Genomic DNA, 22,749 nt, shown 5'->3' with positions numbered 1-22,749 from the left:
ACTGGTCAACTTCTCCTCCCTCCAGCTCCGATTCCTCGTGTGGACTGGTTGTGGTTTAGCCATGCCTCTGTTGCAGTGCTACAAGAGGGGTACCGTTCCACTAGGGACGAGTGTGTCGTCCTTAAACTGCGCACCCGGCAGGAACTGTGGAGGGGACGTTACGGTAATAGATGTATTTTTTATAGGTCTCGGTAGAGTGGAGGGGAAGGCCGGCGGCCCTTTTAATTGGTCGCCTGCAAAGCAGCTGTCAGGCCGCCCTCCTCGTCTGTGAGTCTTAATTAACCAGCGGAGCGAGCCAAAGTGTCCGCAGCGGCTGTGGGCCCACAGCTGTGGCGCCTTGGGCCGGGTGGCTCGCTTGCGTATACAAGCTTGTCTTCGTGCTTCTTTCTTTCAAGTTCTTTGTGTCGCTTTCTCTCGGATGCAAGTGTGCGTGTGGATGAACGATGCACGCCTGTTGGGGAGTTTTTCCTGTGTCATTGAAACTTTCTCTCCCTCCCTCTCTCTCTCTCTCTCTCTCTCTCTCCCTCTCTCTCTTCCTATTTTAGAGCCTGTCTTCATTATTGCCGATAAGACAGAAAGGTGATATGGCGCAACAGAGGCTGTTAGAGGTTCATCTTTTATTCAGCGCAGATATTGCAGATTTCAGACACCCTCTGCAGCTCATGTTATCCCACTTGCAATCTAGTTTGATGAGTCCTGTGTGTGTATATTTGCGGGGTGGAGGCGTGGAGGGATATTTCAGCTCGAAGGAGGTGCAGCTAGACGGCGTGGCCCTGCTCACCACGTTTCCAGCTCATTTCATGCCGCATTCTCCGAATTGGAGCCATAATTCCCGCCACACTTAACACAAATGAAATAACAATTAGGCGGACCGTTCCCGTGCGCCAGCGCCTCGGCACGCAGACGCGTCACGGGTCATTTCTGATTTTCTCGGTCCGTTTTTGACATCCTGCGAAGGCATTAGTGGCTGTCGGGTTCCGATGCGGGACAGAAGCAGTGCAGGAGGGAGACCAGGAGCTTCTCCGAACAGCCTGTTTCTGTCGGCACGCTCCTCCCTGCGTCCTTTCTGCACTCCCCGCTGATCCGTCTCCTCTCTTCATCCGCCTCGTCGTTTGTACTTTCGCTGTCGCGTCTTTCCGGCGCGAGAGTTGTCTGCCACAGTGAAATTCTTTAGGTGGCGGTGCCCGGTGATGTCTGGGCAACAAAGGCAGCCTGACGAAGCGCAGACTGTCGCGGAGCGGCTACTGCCTGCCTGACTCCCTCGAAACAAAAGCAACCACGGCGACAAGCCAGGGGGAGGAGCAAGCTCACACCCGCCCCATTGGACAGGCGGTGGCGCACAGCAAGTAGTCCGCCAAGGAGACGGAGCTCGACTAACGAAACGAAGCAATAATGGAAAACGGAGAGCCACGTCAGCGAACACCGGCGGGGGTACTGGGCACGGGGGGAGGCAGCCCGGGGCCCTGGGGCCCCGACGCATTCTAATACCCTCATCATCATTCTTCATGTCCTCTCCATCTTCCTCTCTCCCCTTCTCCTCCTCCTCCTCCTCCTCTGGCTCTCTGCCCTTCATGGGATAGAAACCCCCCCCCCCCCCGTCTGCGCTGACAGATCTCTTCAGGAAGACGGATGTGGGGTGGGTGATTTCGCTTACAACCGCCCGTGACAGGGAGCTGTCTGCCCACTTGCCGCGCAGTCAGACGTGTCAGCGCTGACGTTCCCGCCGGAGCGCTGAGGAGACCCGGGACCAGCAGGCTTCACCACGGCGAAACAAAAGACAAACGCTGAAGCTTTTAAAGATGGACGTTTATTGTTTTTTTTTTGTTGTATTCACAAATGAAATGAAAAAGGATCATGCTGACTCATCACAGAAAGGAAAAAAAGCCAAAGACCTGTCCGTAAACGACGTCCGGCCGCCATGCCGGCCTGCCTCGACCGGTACCGTGTGTGAATAGTAGCGTTTGAAGATTGAAATGTACAAAAAAGTCTAAGCTTCAGTCACATCCTCCCCTTAGTCAGTCTGTGTGTATGAACGTGCGAGTGTGTTTGTGTGTATGAATATGTGTGTCTGTGTGCACGCATGTGTGTGTGTCAATGTGCAAACGTGTGTGAGGGTGTGCATGTGTACACATGTCTGTGTGTGTTTGTGCATGTGAGCGCGTGTGCGTGTGTGAGGGGCATGGATCACGAGTGGGCCCCCCGCCCCACCGCCCGGTCCCCCCCGGGTCCCCCCGGGTCCCCCCCAGGCCACGCCTCAGTCCCCGGCGGTCTTGATGACCTGGAACAGGGTGACGTTATACAGCACCTGGTGCCCGTTGTTCCAGGTGTAGAGCACGCGCTCGCGCGGGTTGTAGTCCATCATGGAGATGTGCGAGTACTGGTTATGGAAGGGGATATCCGTGTACTCATACGTGGATGTGTTGGTGTGGTAGGCGAAGTAGATCTTGGCGCCGGCCAGGTGTGAGTTGGTGACATAGAGCGTGCCGCATATCATGAAGGACTCGCCGGCGCTGCGCTTGGGGAAGCCTGTGTCCCAAGTGCGCACCACCTCTAGGCTCTGCGGCTCCAGCTGGCTGATGACGATGTTGCCCGCGTTGGGGATAGTGGTGTAGACGGCCCACAGGCCGCTCTCATCCGCCATCAGGTCGATGTCGGACGAGCCGCCCCAGGAGTAGGGGAAGGTGTTGTTGTAGCCGGCGCCGCCTAGGCTGCGCTGTACCTGCACGCTGCGCGAGCGGAAGTGGTACTTGATCAGGATGTTGCTCTGGTACTTGTTGTAGTAGAGCGAACCATTGTAGACCACGTGGCCTGTGCCGGCCCACGGGTGCGGCAGCAGGTGCTGCACAAAGTTCTGGCCCTTCACGAAGTCGCCCAGCGTGCGGTACTCTAGCACGCGCCGGCCCTTGTAGTAGCCGTCCATGGACCACACCTGAGACGGGGGAGAGAGAGAGAGAGAGAGAGAGAGAGAGAGAGAGAGAGAGAGAGAGATAAATTAGTTGTGAGAGAATGGGGGACAGACAGAGCTCGGTAGCAAATGAGGATGGAGACATTTAATCAGAAGGGGAGTGAAGAGAGGGCAATTAACAGAGAGACAAGAGGGAGGTGGGAGAGGGGTGAGAGAGAGGAAGAGAGGATGAGAGAGGGAGAGAGAGAGAGAGAGAGGAAGAGAGGATGAGAGAGGGAGAGAGAGAGGCAAAGTAGGGGAACATATGCAGTGATAAAAGTGCCTTGGAAGTACAGAGACATCGCTTGACTTTAATGACAGCAGAACCCATTGTCTGAGGTGTCTCTCAGCGTGCTCCGTGTGTGTGTGTGTGTGTGTGTGTGTGTGTGTGTGTGTGTGTGTGTGTGTGTGTGTTTGTGTGTGTGTGTTTGTGGGCCCATTGATCTTCTCCCTGTGTGGAGGTGAAGACGTTGCCTGTATTCTGCACCCCACTGCTGCAGTTGCTCCCTGCCCTTTTGCAGTGCACATTTACAGGAAATCAATCCTGTTAGCATTCCCACTTCCTCTCCCTATCTCTTGCCCTTTTTTTCTCTCTCTCTCTCCCTCCTTCCCTCCCTCCCTCCCTCTTCTTCCCTCATGAGTGGAATCCCACAGACCCTGCTGTGCAGCTGCCATGACTCCATCTTCTCTCAGTCAAGCCTTTATCGAGGCATACAACGTGGTTCCCCAGGCAGCTCCTGCTCAGCCTTCACACTTCTTCTTTACGTTAGAATAAAAGCCCTCTACAGACTCAATCTCTCTCTCTCTCTCTCTCTCTCTCCCCTCTCAGCCTCACTACTTTTTCTTTCCACCATCTCTTTCTGTTTCCCCTCTCCCTCCTCCTTCGTGAGAGCGACGCGAGGCATGTTCTTATTTTAGCTCTTCCCCACGCTACCTCCTGACGGGGAGGGTGAGGTGGCGCGACAGCGCTCGTCCCACGGCAGGGGCGGAACTAGGGAGCGTCTGGCATCACGGGGGCGGGGTAGCACCTGCGCTCCGCCCGGCTCGCTCAGCCTTGGCCAGACCTCTCCGTTCGCTGCTATACTGCCAGAGTGAGGCAGGTGGCGTCGCTGAGCCGATCAACACCCACAGCCCCTCCTCCCCGAGCCCGATCGGTATGACCGATACGGTCATTAGCGCCATCTGTGTGATTTATTTGTCGATTAACGTGATCGGCGAGTGATATGAGAGCTAATGTGATTGTAGTGAGTGATGCTGAGCTTGCGTCGGAGGGGCCGATTACGGCAGATGACCCTCGTTGTTCACAATATCCATTCAGGCCGTGTCAGTGTCAGGGATGACGGATTCTTTAATTCCCTTTGGAGGTTCTCTCCTCTCTGCTCCTCCTCCATTTTCACTTTCCTTCCTTCCTTATCCTCTCCTATTCCCATCCCCTGTGTTTGTTTATCCTCCCCTCCTCTTTCTTCCTCTCCTTCCTCGTCCTCGTCTCCCCTCCCCCGCAGGACTGTTATTTGGGGCTCCACTGTATTATCTGCATGTAGGGCCGTGTCAGGCGAAGGCGGCGGCGGTAATTACTCCGGCGTTGGGGAAAACTTCAGCCTAAACAAGTCGGTAATATCCAGCCCCGCGACGGGAATGATTACTCACGCGCTACGGCTGTGACAGGAGGGGCCAGCAGAGAGGGGCAGGGACAGAGTGTGTGTGTGTGCGTGCTTACACACACAAACACACACACACACACACACACACACACACACATATCTCAGTATGAGTTTGGAAATGTGATTGTATCTGCATACCTGTGTATCTGCGTATATGTCTCCGTTATGTATGTGAGTGTGTATGTTTACATCCAGGTGAGTGTCTCTCCATGTGCAGCTTAGTAGCTGTGTAATAAGGTCTCCCCTACCCTGCTATCAGAGCTGGGAATCATCGTGTCTGTCATCCATGAGCCAAACCTGGAGCCCGAGGCGCGCACGGTGATTGGGTTACTGACGCCTGTTAGCTTCCCGCAGCCTGTAAAGGAGGCATGCACGCACGCACATATGCAAGCATACACACACACATGGACACGCACTGCTAAATCCAGATATTGGAGGATTAAGCAAGACACAAAGCTCATGCAGCCAGAATCTCCTACTGCTTCATGTGTGAGTGAGGATAATCGTCTTTTCTCAGCTCATCTGTGCACTCATGGCAAGTAAGACAAAAAAAAACAACCAGCAAATTTGCTATATTTTGACAACGTGTGGCAAGCCAGCGGGTGTCTGTTTGAAACAGCAGGGACCGGTTTGAAACAATGAGCCCCGGTGACTCTTATTGGGCTACGATTTTTTGTTCGCAGTTTATTTTCGGAACATGCTAATAAAGGCCATTAAATGAAATCTAAGCATAATATTCAAACATAAGAAGTGTCTGATAAGAAGTAAGTAGCTAGTAGTAACTAATTAGTGCAGTGTCATTTGCATAATTAGTGCAGTGTCATTTGCATAATTCCAGTTCTGGGCTTCATCTTTCACCCCTAATTATCCCACATGCACAGAGCCCTCTGGAGTCCCACCCCCCCCGTGCTAAAGGGAGTCGCGAAGGCTGCAGAAGAATGCCTTTGTTGTTCATTAGTTTGAAGTTATACAGAAAGTATCAGACAAATCTAACCTTTCGGTGGGGTAGAATTATTCAAGTATATAAGTATATAATAATAATTTTAAAAAACATGTAGCACAATTACTGACACCCTTTCTCATATAGGATTACTTATACTGGGCTTCAGAGTGGCTCAGCGATCCACGTGATTGTTGGGTGGTTGCTGGTTCAGACCAGGAGAGGGTAACTGGCCAGAAGTCCAGGAGAGCATAAATGGCCTTGCACTGGGCAGGCTGGACGGCTTCTCCCTCCCCCCATGCTCCAACACGGCGCCAACCAATCTGGCGGAGCTGCCGGTTGGCACCGTTCTCCTGGCATGTTGGGCCATGCGCTGATGCCACGCTGGCTGGCAACATGCAGGCCGGAGGAAGCATGCGCTAGCCTTCACCCTGCAGTGGGTGGAAATGGAAGTGACTCACACAGGGAGAAAACTGCGCAGACCAAAGCAACATTTGTATTATCACTTTCACTTGACCTTTGCAAGTACAGCTGAACGTTCAGGAGCCGTTGGGTCATGTGTGATTCGCCATCACTGGGATACGAATATGAGGTGTATAAGACCGAGGCCAGAGACGGCACTGAAGAACCTTCTGCATGGAAGACTGTTCTCCTTACATGTGTCCTTCCACTTCCTGTAGCATCCTCAAAGTCAGGATGAATGTCGTACGTTATCCTGTACGCTACCAAGAACCATGACACGTGACACGTGCTTTTGAGAAAAATTGTTATTATTTTACCCGTTTTCTTCTGCTTATATGTACTAGATTAAGATCAGGTACAAAGGAAATTTTTTTAATGCCTTTTTAATGCTCACGTTTACCCAGTGTGTCATTTTAAACCTGATTCTGATCCTGGAAGCGGAGGCTGTTATGTGTCCTCGTGCAGCTCCTCTATGGGGGTTGCAGGCGGTGCTTGGGGCACAGTAGAAGTTTTCTCAGAGCTCATAAGTTTGCCATCTCTTCACGGTGACTTTCTGCGGGTGTCGCCGGTATAGCATCTTGTGTTAGGCGTGGCGTTCGCCCGTTCATGGAGCAGCTCGTACGATTGCTCTTCACTACCAAATGATGTTTGCGCACTTGTGAAATGAGCGTATTCATCAGGCGGTCGGAAAGTCGTTGCTCCACACCCCGGCTTTGAAGCGCTTATCTAAATTGAACAGTAATGGCAGTTCCTCTGAGTCGGACCTCGCTTTGCTCAGTCACGCGCCTGGCTAAGCTCTTTCTAATCTGTTTGGAAAAACAGCGAACGTTCTACCACATCTGCACACGACGATGCCGGGAGGCGCGGTTGATCGAGAGGGCAGTGAGAGTCTGTGGAGTGTGTGCTTGGACCTGCAGATAATACACTGCTCAGAACGATGAGAGGCCTCACACACTGACTGCCAGTGTGGTTGTGTAATAAGAGACCAGCAATAACATTCAGAAAAAGTTCAATCTTTTTATATTATAATGTTGTTAGTGTTCATTAACACTATTATTACATTTAAAGGTATATAATTCGACGCGAATCAGGTAACGGGAAATGGCTTGGATTAAGGAAATTTACAAACTGTATAATAAATATTAAACACAAATATAAATACATATATTTAGAATCCACACGTAGCTAATGTGTATATATATATATAAAGCTGCACGCCCACACACACATACGCACACGCTCGCTCTTTTTCTTACCCAGCTTTTGCATGCAGGAGTGCAGCCTCGTCTCCAGGAGCAGTACCCTCTGCTGCAGCTCCTCGTAGTCGTACGCTCCCATCTCCTCCTGGATGGCCATGAGCACCAGTGACAGGTTGCGCACTTCCTCCCGCAGACGCAGGATCATCTGGGCGTCCGCCTTGTACTGCTCCAGCACGGGCAGCAGGGGGAGCAGCTGAGTCACCTTGTCCTTCAGGTCCTGAGAGAGGAAAGGAAAGAGGAGGAGAGAGGAGGAAGAGAGAGAGAGAGACCGGGCAAGAAAGGGTGAGGGCGTCAGAGTGCACTGTTTACGGTTTAGTTTGTGATTTTCAATCGTAGTAAATCCTAATATTATTATACCACGTGACACGCTGAGACGCGGCACAAACATGCCGGTTCAGACTGCTTCGGTTTAATGGGTTTCAGATTAATGGGTTTAAAAGCTGATGGCTTCTTTTGGTTTAAGTATTACAGGAAGGCATTAGCAACCAGCAACCAGGAGACCCTACTGGAAATCTGAAACCACGGGCCTAACCCAACTTTGAGAAGGTTCAGATGGTGCACCAGATCAGGGCCCTGTTTCCCCAAAATGTCGTAATGGCCCAAAGAGAGTGAGAGTGTTCTGTGTAATACTTGCCCCACCATGTAAAGATGATCTTTGTTTTATGATACTTTTTGGAAACCCCAGCCTTGATTAATAATTATACATAAATGCAGCTGTTTAAACAAAATGACCATGTGATCATTGCATGCGATGGCTTTTGGCTTTCTGGCTGGGTAGGCACACTGTCTCCTGTCAGTCTAAACCTTTCTGTCACAGATTCAGAGAGCGTTGCAGGAGCCTGCTTTTGGAGCCCCTACGTGTTCCTTTTTGAATGCCACTCGACTTCATACACTGTGAGTGTCACTCTCCGTCGGCTTCGGGGGGCGGCAGAGCAAGACTGGATGGAGGCTGACAAGTCCGTTCACTCGCTTGTCATCTCCGAGGGACATTGATGGTGGCGTGCGATGCCGGACGTGCTCTCTCCTTCCTGAGCGTCCTCCTTCCCTTTGTGTCTACCCTACCCCCCCACCCCGCTCTGGAGCGGGCCCAGCTTTGCGCGGGGGCGATTGCGGGATCCCCTGCGCTCTGCACTCTGGTTACTCCGTGGATCAGCAGTCTGCCAGCTCCACCATGCTCTCTCCCTTAGCCGAATCGTGACGCTCAAGCCCACATGCTCAGTGCCTCTGCCTGGGTAGGGTAGGGTGGGGGTGGGGGTTGGAGCAGCTGAGTCTGCAGGAGGAGAGCACTCCTCATTAGGGTTTATCGTAAATCTGGTGCTGGAGCAGCTCGCGGCCCCGCAGTGGAGCTCCATAAATCTCATTTTCCCCGTTTTGTGTCGCTAAAATTTGGTCTCGTTAATCTCCGCGCCTGCCACGGGTGACTCCAAGTCGAGCCACATCCATCAGCGGCTCGGCCTAAAACAAAGCGTCCCGCATCCCGCGGCCCTTTCAAGACGGCACCTCCCACTGCACATCCTCCCACGATCTGCTTTTATTGAAGAGGAACCTTTTTTTTTTTTTTTAACTTTTATTGATAGATGGACTGTGTGCCGGATTGCCGGATGTGTTTTGAATAATTCTGTTTGTGGTGATGGAGAGAGAGGAGAGACAGAGAGAGAGAGAGAGAGAGAGAGAGCACTCAGAGGCAGGCAGTCTGCCTTTCCCCTCTCATTAGAGGCGGGCGACTCGGTGTGAATACTAAAGTAACACTTTCCCTGTGCTCATCCCGTCTTAGTCTTAGTGAGCGCCATGGCTAATCTCTGCTCCCGGAGGACGGCTGAGACGTGCAGGTCAACGTGCTCCTAAGAAGATGAAAAGACGCACTAATCGCTGTGCTAATCGCCAGCTGCGCATCTTCTTAGCCTCGATGAGGGGGCGGAGCCGGTAAAATCTGTTGCTTTTCACTTGAAAAAAAGGAGATGAAGGCAGGAGGGCTTTTAAGCACACAAACAAACGCAAATACACTAAGCACTCCCGCAAATACACCAAGGGAATACACTCGCTCATTACAAAAAGTAGTGCAACTCTAGCTCTAGGTGCTAAGACGTGATCATTTGAGTGTGTTGCCCTCTGAGGGTCTCTGTTACCCCCTACAACGATGACACGGTTCATTGCCTTCCCACACTCCCACATATCTCATTCAACTCCTTCTCTGGCTACTGAAACTAGGCACTGGCTGGGGAGAGACCAGTGGGAGGAGCCAGGGGATGGGCCAGCGGGAGGGGCCATTGGAGGGAGCAGTGGTAGTGGCCAAGGGAGGGGCCACTGGAGGGACCAGTGGGAAAGGCCAGGGGAGGGGCCAGCAGGAGAGGCCATTGGAGGGACCAGTGGGAGTGGCCAAGGGAGGGGCCAGCGGGAGGGGCCATTGGAAGGACCAGTGGGAGTGGCCAGGGGAGGGGCCATTGGAGGGACCAGTGCGAGTGGCCAGGGGAGGGACCAGTGGGAGTGGCCAGCGGGATGGGCCATTGGAGGGACAAGTAGGAGTGGCCAGCGGGAGGGGCCATTGGAGGGACCAGTGGGAGTGGCCAGGGGAGGGACCAGCGGGTGACAAAGGGCTGCAGTTATAGGTGCTACAGGCAGAGGACACTGCACTGGCTACCTGAAAGCTCTTGGAGTTGAGGCTTCGGGGGTTCTCCGACGCACTCCTCAGTCTGCCGTCCACTGTCTTCATCAGGTTCTCCGTGTCCCTGACGTACTGCAGGTCACGGTACGTCCGCAGATCCAGCACCTCCATGGACTGGGTGATGTTCTGGACCTGTCAATCCCACACACACACACACACACACGTTTGGGTGCAAATGGTCTGTCAGTCGAATCAGAGTACAGCAGGTTAAGCTTTCAGTCGACAGAAGTTCACCGGCACGTCTTGAAGGTAGCTGCCTTCAGCCTCGTGCCTGACTCTGCCCTCGCCCTGCTGCGTGACCAGCCCGCTGTTCTTCGCGCACCAGCCCTGCTAAGCCTGCTCCTACACACGCCCACTCACCTACTGCTGTCAAACGCACGTGCATATAAGCAGGCAGGCACACACTCCCGCCCCTCCTGTTCTACAAGGCCGGACGACCCACACGGCAGGCGGCGTGCGCTGTTCCCATTTTCAGCCCATGTGCCAATAAGCACGAGACGTCTCGGCTAATGAGACGATTTGCATAGCTGTCAGAGTTGCCCGTCCCTGGTGGGCGCAGCGCATTCTGGGAGCGGAGTCAGGAAGCCGTGAGGGAGGATCACATGCCTGGTGTGCTGGAACGCCTTTTCTTGGCCTGTGTCAGCATTGGACTCGGGAGAATCAGAGCATGCACGACGCATGCACACGCACACACACGCGCACACACGCACACACTACAGTGGGCTATTTAAAAGCTTTTATATTCAGAGTGTATCCTCTAGGTCTGGCCCTGAGAGGGATTGACCCCAGGTGTCCTTATTTGTCAGTGTTTTATTAGACAGGAGTGTTGGAGCCTCAACGCTGCTGTCAAGAGAAATAATTGCACACACATGCGCATACAATCTAAATGCAGTCTTTATCCAGTCTTATTGTGTGTGTGTGTGTTTGCTCATCCACACGTGTGTATGGGTGACTGGTGGTCTAAATGTGTTAGGCAGGTTTTAGGAGGCAGACGGAGACAAAGTGCAGAAGGTGAATAGCTCTCAGTCTGAGAGGGAGTTAGATTCAGGTGTCTCATTGATTTGCTCACGCTTCATTGCTCATTCAGCATCTCAGGTTGTCTCAACGGGTGGCTGTGTTCCCTCTCGGCACGATCTCCCTGTCAGCCTGGATGTTCTGTCCTTCACTCGCTCCCTTTCACTTCTCTTTCTCTCTCTCTCGCTCTCTCTCTCTCTCTCTCTCTCCCTGAGCAGTCGGTCAGCTGGACGCTCCTGCCACGCCTCCCGGAAGCTTCCGGAGACGAGGAAGACGCAGCCTTTGTGGGCTTGGCGTCCACGGGCTGCGGGGGGAACAGGATGCCACTGTCCGGCCCCACCCGCGAGGCCTGAGGGTGGGAGAGCCGCACTGGAAGAGGGGAGGGAGACAGTGAGGGAGATCAAACAGGAGGACTCGGTGAAGGGGAGATGGAGACGATGAAGAGAGAGAGAGAGACAGAGAGAGGGAGAGGGAGACAGAGAGAGAGCAAGCGAGAGAGAGAGGGAGAGGGGGTGAAAAGGTGGAGCCAGAGGAGAAAAGATGGAGCAGCAGGAGGAGAGATGGCGGAGGGGAGGCCAGGCCACTCGCACCAACACGCTGCATTCGAGCTGCACATCGATTGAACTGCAGATAACCGGAGCCCACCTCCACCTCCCTGCGCAACACCCTTTCCTTCATCTTCCTCCTCCTCCTCACCCTCTCCTCTTCCTCTCTCCCCACTCGCTCCTCTGACCACCCCTTGCCCCGGTCCAGGATTCCCTTTCCTCCGTGCAGACGTGTCATCGGGCTGCAACCTTCGGAAGGTTGTGTGTGTGCCACTCATCAGGCTCATCCAAGCATTAGGTAATCAGTCTGCGTGCACGTGTGTGTGTGTTTGTGTGTGTGTGTTCTAATGGACGCAGTAGGTATGCGGTGGGTGCTCCACTTCCAGGTTTGTGAATTATTTTTAGATTTTAATGTCTGTTCTTCGTCCAGTCTGAGTCTAATGTGTACAGTGGGGGAAATGGCTGGATGAGTTTCACCGCTGTATTTGGGACGCGGCCTCTTTAGGTGCATCCCTACCTCAAACACCTTCAGAAACTTTCTCTAATGGAGGACAGAGAGAACTAATGATTTGGCCTCTTTATTTAATGACTGCTGCTCGAGCGTATATGCGTGTGTGTATGCTGTGTTAGCAGATTGCAGCTGCGTTGTCTGTGTCTGTGTGAGCTGTAGTAACTTCGAAGTAGGCAGCATATCTGCCCATGTGTGTATTGTGGCGCGTGCCTATGACTGCCTGTGTGTGTGTGTGTGTGTGTGTGTGTGTGTGTGGTGTATTAACAGTTGGAATCAGCCTGTTGAAATCTGTGGGCTGGCATGTGCATGCATATGTGTGTGTGTGTGTGTGTGTGTGTGTGTGTGTGTGTGTGTGTGTGTGTGTGTGTGTGTGAGACAGCTGTCACCTTCTCCATGAGTTGGCGGAGCTGTCTGCTGCGCGGGTCCCGGTTACACATGTTCTGGGCTGGTGCCACCACAGTGCAGATGCACTTCCCATCCGCGTCCTGCGCCGAGCTGTAGATCTGCCAGCCCTCCTCCGGGCTCGGGTACAGGGCCTGTAGAAGGTGGGGGAGGAGAGAAGGAGGGCCAGGCTGTGAGAGAACCCAAACGAGGGGCGGGGGGGTGCAGACCCTACACAAAACCGCTCCAGTGCGCACATGTACACGACAGAGGAAGAGGAATCGAGCAACATGTGAGAAGGAAGAGCAGAATGCAAAACACAATCACTGCTCCTGGCGACACCCCTCTCAGGACCCCTCTCTCTGTCTGTCTCTCACTCTCTCTGTCTCTCTCTTGCTATCTGTCTCTTCTGCTGTTTGTCTCTCTCTCTCTGTCTCTCTCTCTCACATTCTACCCCGATCAGATTAAAATGTCTTGTGGGACAGGAGGACTATGTGATATGAGTGTAAAGTAGCCCCCAGCCTGTGAGCTTGCAGAGATCTTTGTCACATCCTGTCACAGCTGCAAATCCTTTACTTCCTCCTGTCGCCTCATGCTTTTGCCTCCTTCCCCCACCTCCCTCCTTGCTCCTTTACTTCTCACCTCCTTACTTGCTTTTACTTCTCACCTCCATACTTGCTTCTTTACTTCTCACCTCCATACTTGCTCCTTTACTTCTCACCTCCCTCCTTGCTCCTTTACTTCTCACCTCCCTCCTGGCTTCTTTACTTCTCACCTCCCTCCTTGCTCCTTTACTTCTCACCTCCCTCCTTGCTCTTTTACTTCTCACCTCTATCCTTGCTCCTTTACTTCTCACCTCCCTCCTTGCTTTTACTTCTCACCTCTATCCTTGCTCCTTTACTTCTCACCTCCCTCCTTGCTCCTTTACTTCTCACCTCCTTACTTGCTCTTTTCTCACCTCCCTCCTTGCTTCTTTACTTCTCACCTCCCTCCTTGCTCCTTTACTTCTCACCTCCCTCCTTGCTCCTTTACTTCTCACCTCCCTCTTTGCTCCTTTACTTCTCACCTCTCTCCTTGCTTTTACTTCTCACCTCCCTCCTTGCTCCTTTACTTCTCACTTCCCTCCTTTCTTTCATTTCTCCCTCCCTTTTTTACTTCTTCCGCTTCCATTTGCTCTCTCTATGTCTTCTTTCCATTACCGTTTCTCTTTTTTTACTCTCGATCTCTCACTCCCTTCTCCTCTCTTTCTCTCTTCCTCTCTACCTCCCCTTCCTCTCCCTCTCTCTCTCTCTCTCTCTCTCTCTCTCTCTCCCTAATGGCCCTTCCCTACTATTTGCTAAAGAACATTTTAATTTGGGCAGACTGAGCTCCCTATTTTGGCACTGATCCATCACCCACCGCCCACCCACCCACCCGGCTACAAATAAAAATAAAATACCTAAAATGGTATTAAAGATTAACAGTCTAAAAATACAGTGCCAGCCTGTTCCCTGACCCAATAGACTGCCACACGCAGACACAGGCGCACACACACACAGTTTCTTCTATCCTGCTCTGAAGATTCCTCTTGGGCCCGGGGCTGTGTTAGACAGAGCCTGTCTGCACTCCCCTCTGCCATACTTTATTTCCAGACTCCAGTCTGATGCAGTTGGGATCAGCACACAGTCATTAGCCTCTTTCTATGTCTCCATGCCAACCTCACCTCAAACCGCCAGCTCTGCCCTCTGTGGGAGGAGCTCGGGCACCTACAGACACGTGCCCTTTGAATGCAGCGATGTAGCCTACCCAGCAGGCTTTGCTCCTTCTGCGACTATCGTTGGGTACAAATAAATTTGGTCTGATAATGGAAGAGACGAAAAAAGGTGTGGCATGCACCTCTCAGTAGAGGCAGCAGAGATGTATTCTGTTGACTTGTACACCTGCTACTCACTTGATCAGAGATGTTTATTCATGAGAAGAACCTCTGTGCTGTAGGCCATCTGTTGCCATGGCACTGTTCACAGAGTGGGTGTGCTCCGGGGTCAGAGGACGTACAGCTCCAAATACCAGATGAAAAGATTTTTAAGGCCAGTATAGATTTAATACCAATATAGATTTAAGGCGTACACATTTTTAAGACCCACCCACATGTAAAAAATGAAAAAGAAAGACTCCAGTCGGCAAAGCTAACTAAAAACTACCCACACCCACTGTGGCAATCTCAAAAAACAAGCAAAAGGTGAAAGACTGGAGTAGTTAAGGGATATATATATATATATTTTTTATTGAACTCTTTACTTGTATTTGTAGTATGTTTAGATCTTGAGGTTATAGTTTTTAACCTTTTAGCGTGTAATTTTAGTGCACTCGACACAAAATTAACTTGATACGCACCCTGATACATTATCTCTCTTTATTATCCAGAAATTAATCTTGCACAGTTAATCCCATTTTTACAAACATTTTCGTGAATATATCTGATAGAATTGAAATGAACATTCATTTACAATTGGCAATCAAAACATTTGTGGACGAAATTGCTTAGTGGTGACTTTTGGTCACCACCAAAAGCTCCGATTGCACTCTGATCAATTCTGTAACGAAACTGATCCAGACATCCAAATCTCCCTTGTAGTCGCATCTTCGACTGGATGTCGTGGGCCATTTGCGGATCGGTACGTGACAGTACACCCGTCCTCCTCTGAATAATCTGTCTGGACAGCCCAGACGTGGATCTCATTCTTCTGGCCGCTCTGATCCTACGCCTCCAGCCGATTGTGGGCTCGTCACCACGGTGCCCCCTCTCCGCCCAACGCCCACGTTCCCTGCCTCCCGGATGAGGTGCTCCACCCTTCGGCCTAGCCAGTCGCGTGTGACGCACGTGGCACACGCTAGCTGTTCCACGTGAGCCCGTCCGGGGGAGTTGGGCGGGCACAGGTGGGCACTGGGCCAGCGGGGAGCCGGCGCTCACCCATAAATATGCCTTTGCTTCATTAATATTGCATAAATGTTGAGTTTTAATTTAAGCACCGATTACATTCTCCCCTGGACTCATTACCACCCACCTATGCATTCAGCTGCAGTTTCCCCTCGACTGCAGGAAAGGGTGGAGGTGAAGTGAGCAGGGGGCACACACACACACACACACACACACACACGGGAATAACTCTCTAAAATGCACGTGTTGTGTGGGGTCAGTGGGCTTGAATATGCTCTGGCACACGTATCTCATTCATGTCCACTTGAACTTCACCAAGCGCTGGTGGCGCAACGGAAGCATGTTTAATGCATAATTGCTCGGATAGCATCTCACGCACTGCCTCGGTGCATGTGCTCGCGCACATCGATACGTGACTCATTTACATCTCACGGACGGGCTGTGAAAGATCAAGGGACTGCGAGTGTGCGCAAACGCCAAGCCACCTCCTCCTCTCGCACTGGGCATGTCCCACAGGTTGGTGGGCCAGAGACCCCCGAGATACAAACGTGCAGCAGACATTATCGAGCAGTGTAGTCAGATAAGGACCTTAAGCTCACCACGCTGTCGATACAAGGCCAATATCTCCAGAGCTTCAGCGGCGGGTGTACAAAAAGACAACATTATTATGGTTTCACCGTAACATGCATAGGACGGGAGTTGATATCGCAGCCATTAAGGGGACACGGATATGTGGGCAAACATTCAAGAATGGGGGATCAGGGCATAAATCTGACTCAATCTGTCCAGTATAGATGACATCACGACTGAACAGAGAGAGAGAGAGAGAGAGAGAGAGAGAGAGAGAGAGAGAGAGAGAGAGAGAGAGCGAGAGAGAGAAGGAGAATCTCTGTATGAATCATCCGCCTGTTGTGGGTAGCACAGTTCGTCCCACAGGTTCAGTCAGCGCGGTGCCTAATGCACCACGCCCCTGTCCTCTAACACACCGGAAATGTCAAGCCAAAGGTAGAGAAAAGGACGCGCTAATGGCTTTACGGAGAGAGAGCGGCAGCGCGAGATAAGGCGGAGAGCAGGACGTCCAGTTACGGTGACAGAGACTGACGTGCTGCAGACGGAGAGGCAGAGACGAGAGAGAGAGAGATGATGTAGATAGTGACAGAGGACTGTGGCGATGACAGACAGAGAGAAGGAGGAGGGACAGAGTGACAGCGATGCAGATGAGAGAGAGAGAGAGAGAGAGAGGGAGGGAGGGAGGGAGGGAGGAAAGAGGGGAGAGCAGCAGACGGAAGAATGAATGTGCAGAGCTGCACAGAAGTTGGTGGGGTCTGATTTCAGAGAGCGGTGGCCGTCTCTTAGGCTACAGCCAGCAAGTCTCGCCTCCATCCTCCCTCCACCCTCCCTCTCTCACACGCTCTTCTCTCTCCTCCAGTCCTCCTGCTGGCATGAGCCTCTCAGCACAGCACTGCTGAACCAGCACACATCAACATGCCAATTAGTGAGGGAGTCAACAATTCCACTGCTTCACCTGAAAATGATCAAACTTTTCTCTCTCTCTCTTGCTCTCTCTCTCTCTCTCTCTCTCTCTCTCTCTCTCTGGGAGTAACGTTTCACTTCACGTGCGGGGATGCCTACCTCCTCCAGAAGAAAGGTTGTCAGTTTATCAGCATTTGATTGGGCAAACGTCTCTATATGTGTAGGAGCAGTGGCTCGGGGGTGACCTCATCCGCGGGCCGGCCCTCTTTGGCCACCCTGCATGTGGGCTTCCTGGCCACCGCTAACGGTCTGCAGAGCGACTGACCAATTAGAGGCGGGCGCGAGGTCGAGGCTCGTTTCATTAGGCCGACCCTGAGGCGGGTCGCTGTGAAGGCAGGGGACAAATGAGCTCGTAAATCTGCAGGCTCTGGTTTACGAGTGTGACGGGAAGTCTATTACAAGTTTCATGAGCAGAGGACAAGAGAGGGGCAAGAGACACTTCAGACATGAGAGCTCTAAGTGAGAGAGAGAGAGAGAGAGAGAGAGAGAGAGAGAGAGAGAGAGGAACAAGCTTTTCAAGCGCTGGGTCTTTGGTGTGATATTGTAACCTTATTGTAATGGTCTCTCTCTCTCTCTCCCTCCCTCCCTCCCTCTCTCCCTCTCTCCCTCTCCATTGTGAGGCTGGTTGTTAGCTTTTGGTATAGTCACACAGAGATGGTGGTGCCCAGGCTTGTAGGGCAACAGGAACATCTCTCTATCCTTCTCCCTCTCTTTCTCCCTCTCTCTCTCTGCTCCTCATTCTCTCTTTCTCTCTCTCTTCTTCACACAGCACCATCTCAGCATATTAAAGCAGCCTTGCCCTCATCTCTCTCTCTCACACACACACACACACACACACACACACACACACACACACTGACTCCACTATCATGTTCCAACACCCTCACCAAGCTGCTGACGATAAAGCCTCTCTCAAGTCATACCGTATCCCCATACTGAGCAAGCGAATGCACATGTCAGCCAGTGCAGCTGTTAGCCAATTACACCACTGGTGGACACCCGGGACCATTCCACCCAACATTAGCTCCGTGTCAGATTACCTCGGCACCCTTCTTCTGGGACCAGGCTGTCCTCTCTGGTTACAGAAACATTTTCCCCCAACGTTTCTCTCTGGGATGCAGGACCTTCCTGATTCTCAGTGGGACAGTAAATGTCTACGAAGTTCCTTAAATTCAAGCCAGATGTACTGTAGATGAAAATGACTTGGCTGTTGAACAGCCTAGCAGACCAAGTGATTCTTCAGTGGCCAGCACCACACTTTCTCAGACAACAGAATTAGTTCTGTGCTTTTTACCATACAGGTGTTAGTGCTTTTGTGTTTTGGTCCTCCATCACTCAGCAACCGAATTGTGTTTTGGTGTGTTGGTGGTTTTGAAGCGTTTCTGGTGCATTGGCAGTTTGATTAGATTGATGGTTTCAGTCCATTGGCAGCTTTGGTGTGTTAGTGTTTACAATGCATTGCAGGGTATTGGTGGTTTTGGTCCACTGACAGTTTCGGTCTGTTGGCAGACTGGTGTGCTACGGGTTTTGGTCCGTTGGCAGATTGGTGCGTTAGCGGTTTCGGTCCGTGGGCAGATTGGTGCGTTAGCGGTTTCGGTCCGTGGGCAGATTGGTGCGTTAGCGGTTTCGGTCCGTGGGCAGATTGGTGCGTTAGCGGTTTCGGTCCGTGGGCAGATTGGTGCGTTAGCGGTTTCACTGCGTTGGCGGCTTGGCTCTGCCTTTGCTGCTTTGGCCCCTGTGGCGGCCCAGGTGAGTGTGCAGGCTATGACTCACCCCAGCACGTGTTCGGCCATATGGTGCTCTCTTTACAGACCGGCCATGGATCTAGTTCACAGGTCCTTGCTCCAGCTCCTGCTCATTTAGCTTCAACATTTAGCTTTTCTCCTCAGCTTCTCCATGGGTGGGGTCTTAATCTCCTCCGCAAGCAAACGCTGAACCGGTCCACAGGCGTGAGCAGAGATGGTGCTGTATCGCTCCCTGCTGAGCCTAACAGCCGCCTGTTGAAGCCACCAGATTCTGTAGTCTGGCTTTGGCCCAGAAGCCTCCCTATTATATGAGCACCAAGGAGGAGGCGCAGTGGTGTCAGCGGTGGCCCCTGAGCTCGGCTATACCTGGCCTGTGTCCACCCACGCCATTCCCCAACCACAATGCACACGAGCGCGATGAATGAATCAGTGCTCTGTGAACTTGCCTGCTTCAGACTGCAGCGGCTCTGGCACGCAGCCATTTTGGCTCCAGGCTCGCACACCGGTCAGCTCACTTTTCTCTGTCATAGTTACTTACAGGGTTATGGGGTCTTGCTGCTTACTTATCTAGTGACAGATGCATACAGATATTTATTACAATAGACAATTACCAGTACTTGCTTATTTACTGATGGGCACTTAATGATAGCTACTTTTTCAATGATGGGTGCTTGCTCATAGTTACTTAGTTATTTCCATATTTTCTGATGCCTCCTTAGTGATGGGCACGTGTAAGCGTTTCTCAGTTGGTGAACACTATTCCTACACGCTAGTGTGCACACAGTGCAGTGCGTGTGCTGGCCCGTCATGGTGCACTCTAATGGCGGGTGTCTCTGGCCATACTACACACGCCCTGAGCAGAGAGCTCCGCCTTACGATCGGCATATCCCATAATCGGATGCTAGCGCGTTTCCAGTTCCGTACTCTCTAGGTTGTGCGTGAAACGCATGGCGGTCCGGACGCACGGGTGGGCGGCTTCTCCCTTTTCTTTCCCTTCTGAGTGATGACTCGGCATTGTGGCTGTCCATCCTACCTCCGAGAGCTCAGCCCGCAAAAGGGATTCCACGGTAATGAGTGTGTTTGCCGGTGGGGAGTGAGCCATAGACCCATCAGGGCATGAACACGAAGAGAGAGAATTTCTGAGGCAAAAAAGATATTAGAATACTCAGTGTGGTAGATGTGTTCAAAAATAGATGTTCTCAGAAATAGCCTCGTGTTGAAGTAGATGGGAATGAATTAAAAAGAATGCTTGAAACGGATTCATGATCTAACGTCTGCTGTATCTGGAGGGCATCCGAAGAAAAACTACAAAACCATAGCTTGAGTTCATTTCTTCAGCACGCGCTGTATTGGTGCTACATTATTTCAGAATGGTAAGAATGCCAAATGAATTTTGATTTTCATAACAAGAGGGCGTTAGAAACATGTTAAGCAAAACAGAAACAGTATGTGCTAGACAAACACCATTACCTAGGTTGCCTAAAGCCTTATGCATCCAGATATATCAGGTATATCAGGATATAATCAGGGTATAATCAGGACATAATCAGGATATTTCAGGTGCATCTAGATATTCCAGGCCTACTCCTCATTATATGACACCAAATTAAAACTCTAATCAGGAATCACTGCAGAGGGCGTTTGGAGCTACAACAAAAGAAGTCTTTAAAGAACATTAAATCTGCATCCTATAAAATATCCAGCATTTACATTTACTGCTCATGATGCTGGTGAGGTCTGAGCTCAGCAGATCTTGGTCTAACATATTTGAAAATACGAGTGCTTCATTCACGCGATATGCTCGACTAAAACAGAAAATGATAATTGAATTACTTTTTCCGGTTGCCTCTTTCCCACCTTTTCCCACATCTCCCAGCTTTCTGCATCTCACAGATTGAATCTCACAGATTGAAATTCTAAGGTGCAAACGGCTTAGTGTGTTGAATTGCAGTAATATGAACCGAGATGAATTACCGACCTTGTGATCGGAACCGAAGAGTTATGTTTACAGTTTGCATGCCAATCTGCGATACATTCGGTTAGCTTCCAAAGGCCAGTTCAGTGCTCCTGAAGACCGTAGACTCCAACAGGACATATATGCCCCCCTCCAGTCCTGGAGATCTACCATCATATGTAGTTTAGTTCCAATTCAACTGCCTCTAATATTCAGATGGTACTGAAGGTTTTGGTTAGCTGGATCAGGTGCGTTTGATTAGGTTTGGAACTAAAGTCTTCAGGGCTGCAGATCTCCAGGAGGTGGAGTTGGCACCAACATGTCGCCAATCTGGCACCATTGCTTTGGCTAATCAAGGTCTTCAGGAGGGCTAGACATTCAAGACAGGAAAAGGAGCCAAACTGCAGGGTGGATAACTGAAGTCAACCCAGGCGTGAGGGGTGGGGGCGGGGATTGCTCTGAGCGAAAATAAAAACAAAAACAAAAACAGCTTTCCCTTGTACAGCACTGGGAGAAGTGAGCAGTAGTAGCGGCCCTCGGAGGAGGGTGTGAACACATTAAAGGAAGCTGTGAGACTCCCTCGCACCATCAGCACCCCCACCCCCCACCCCCTCGCTCACCGAGACTGTCCCAGACAGACGGAGGGGCTTTGGGCAGGACGATGTCCAGTAGGCTGCCTTCAGTGAGCCAGACAGCCCATGGCCGCCAGCCCTGGCCATCAGCTACCCATGCCAGGCTGTTTAGAGACAGCCGTTCACACAGAGGATTAACCCGTGATACCACGGGCTACATCTCACCTTTAATGACTGTGGAAATGTCACAAGCACCACCTCTGCCTGTTTTTCACACTGGCTTCACTCTCTTGCTCTCTCTCTCTCTTTTTCACACACACATACACACAAACACATTTACACACCCATACACGAACGCCTTTGTTTTGGTGAAGTTATAGCCAATCATTGCTTAAGAATCTTTTAGGAAATAACTATTTTCAGCATGTAGGATTCTGCATACATTTAAATTTGCAGTTTACAAAGGCTGACCAAGCAATAGTGGTCATCCTCACTGACCACTGGAAACACTTCATATCTTCCTCGTGGAACGATACCTAGCTCTTCAGTTCTCCAAAGACGAACGGCAGCTGGAACCCTAGGGTGTAGTGTGGGAGGACTCGGAGGATGCAGAAAACACGATGACATGATTATGACTAACCCTTGCAACCCTTGTTCTCTAACCAACCCACAGAGCTAAGAAGCAAAATGTGTGTGGATACACGTGCATGTAGGATGGAGAGAGAGAGAGAGAGAGAGAGAGAGAGAGAGAGAGAGAGAGAGAGAGAGTGAGGGAGGGAGAAAGATGTACAATGCAATATTAGCTGATGCCTTAGTCTTGACATTCCACCTTTCATCTCACCAGCGTGATTCTATTTCTATGAATCGTTAAGTACAGCAACACCTCTCCAGCCTGCCTCACACCACCACACGCACACACACACACACACGCACACACACACACACACACACACACACGCAGAAATGCTCCAAACATGACTGAAAACATCTCTGCTCAACCTCAGATGATAGGATCACCCCTTGGCTCTCCGGAAGCCTACCAAAATCTGTTTGAGTAACACCGCCAAACACCACAGCCTCCCATCAGCCCTCCTCACTGGCATTGGCTGTGACAGACTGGCCTCCAGGATCAGGCCCTCACAGCCAGGCGTCCCCTGGCAGACTGGCCCGCGGCCCAGCGTAACAACTCCCCAACAGACCACCAGCTTATCTCCAAGCATCCATGAGGAAAACTGCTCATTTAAGTCTCTGGATCAGACAGTTTTCTGCTCAGCAGTCATACAGCTAACACAGTCAGAGAGAGAAAGAGAGAGAAAGAGAGAGAGAGAGAGTTAGGAGAGTAAAGCTACGCACACTGACGATCCTCTCAGAGGTGCCCCCGCGCGAGACCGTGGTGCCGTTGAGTCCCACGAGGGAGGGAAGTGTCTGGGACATCCAGTTCGTCACCATGGCCATGGTGCTGAGCACCGCTCCAATCTTCAGCAGAGGTACGCTCATGGCGCCCTGCCGCCCAGCCGCACGGCTGCCCGGCCCCGAAGCCCGGCCTGCCCCCCGTCCCCGCCGATCGGCCGAGCCCTACGCCCCGAGGGGGTTTCTGCGTGCCGGAGCCCCCCGCACTCAGCTTCTGATCTTCGATGGAGCCCTGTTCG

General features: G+C 51.6%; 1 protein-coding gene across 2 annotated transcripts in view; it reads right to left on the bottom strand.

The window, feature by feature from the left end:
• Nucleotides 1-2,222: 2,222 nt before the first annotated feature.
• Nucleotides 2,223-22,749, bottom strand: part of olfm2a (olfactomedin 2a) — a 43,676-nt gene continuing 23,149 nt past the window's right edge. The window contains exons 1-6 of one of the 2 annotated variants that reach the window (XM_035525717.1): nt 22,454-22,645; nt 12,385-12,534; nt 9,905-10,060; nt 7,264-7,483; nt 4,854-4,960; nt 2,223-2,929 (exon numbers count right to left, since the gene is read on the bottom strand). In XM_035525717.1, the coding sequence (XP_035381610.1) occupies nt 2,255-2,929; nt 4,854-4,960; nt 7,264-7,483; nt 9,905-10,060; nt 12,385-12,534; nt 22,454-22,597 (1,452 nt within the window). In that variant the 5' untranslated portion in view covers nt 22,598-22,645 and the 3' untranslated portion in view covers nt 2,223-2,254. Of the gene's footprint in view, nt 2,930-4,853; nt 4,961-7,263; nt 7,484-9,904; nt 10,061-12,384; nt 12,535-22,453; nt 22,646-22,749 lie in introns of those variants that run through there. The other variant, XM_027017308.2, reaches the window with a different exon arrangement.

This window comes from Electrophorus electricus, chromosome 4 (genome assembly GCF_013358815.1).
Source record: "Electrophorus electricus isolate fEleEle1 chromosome 4, fEleEle1.pri, whole genome shotgun sequence".
Classification (NCBI taxonomy): domain Eukaryota; kingdom Metazoa; phylum Chordata; class Actinopteri; order Gymnotiformes; family Gymnotidae; genus Electrophorus; species Electrophorus electricus.
The sequence above is the reverse complement of the archived record's forward strand: the minus strand, read 5'-3'. Positions and strand labels throughout refer to the sequence as shown.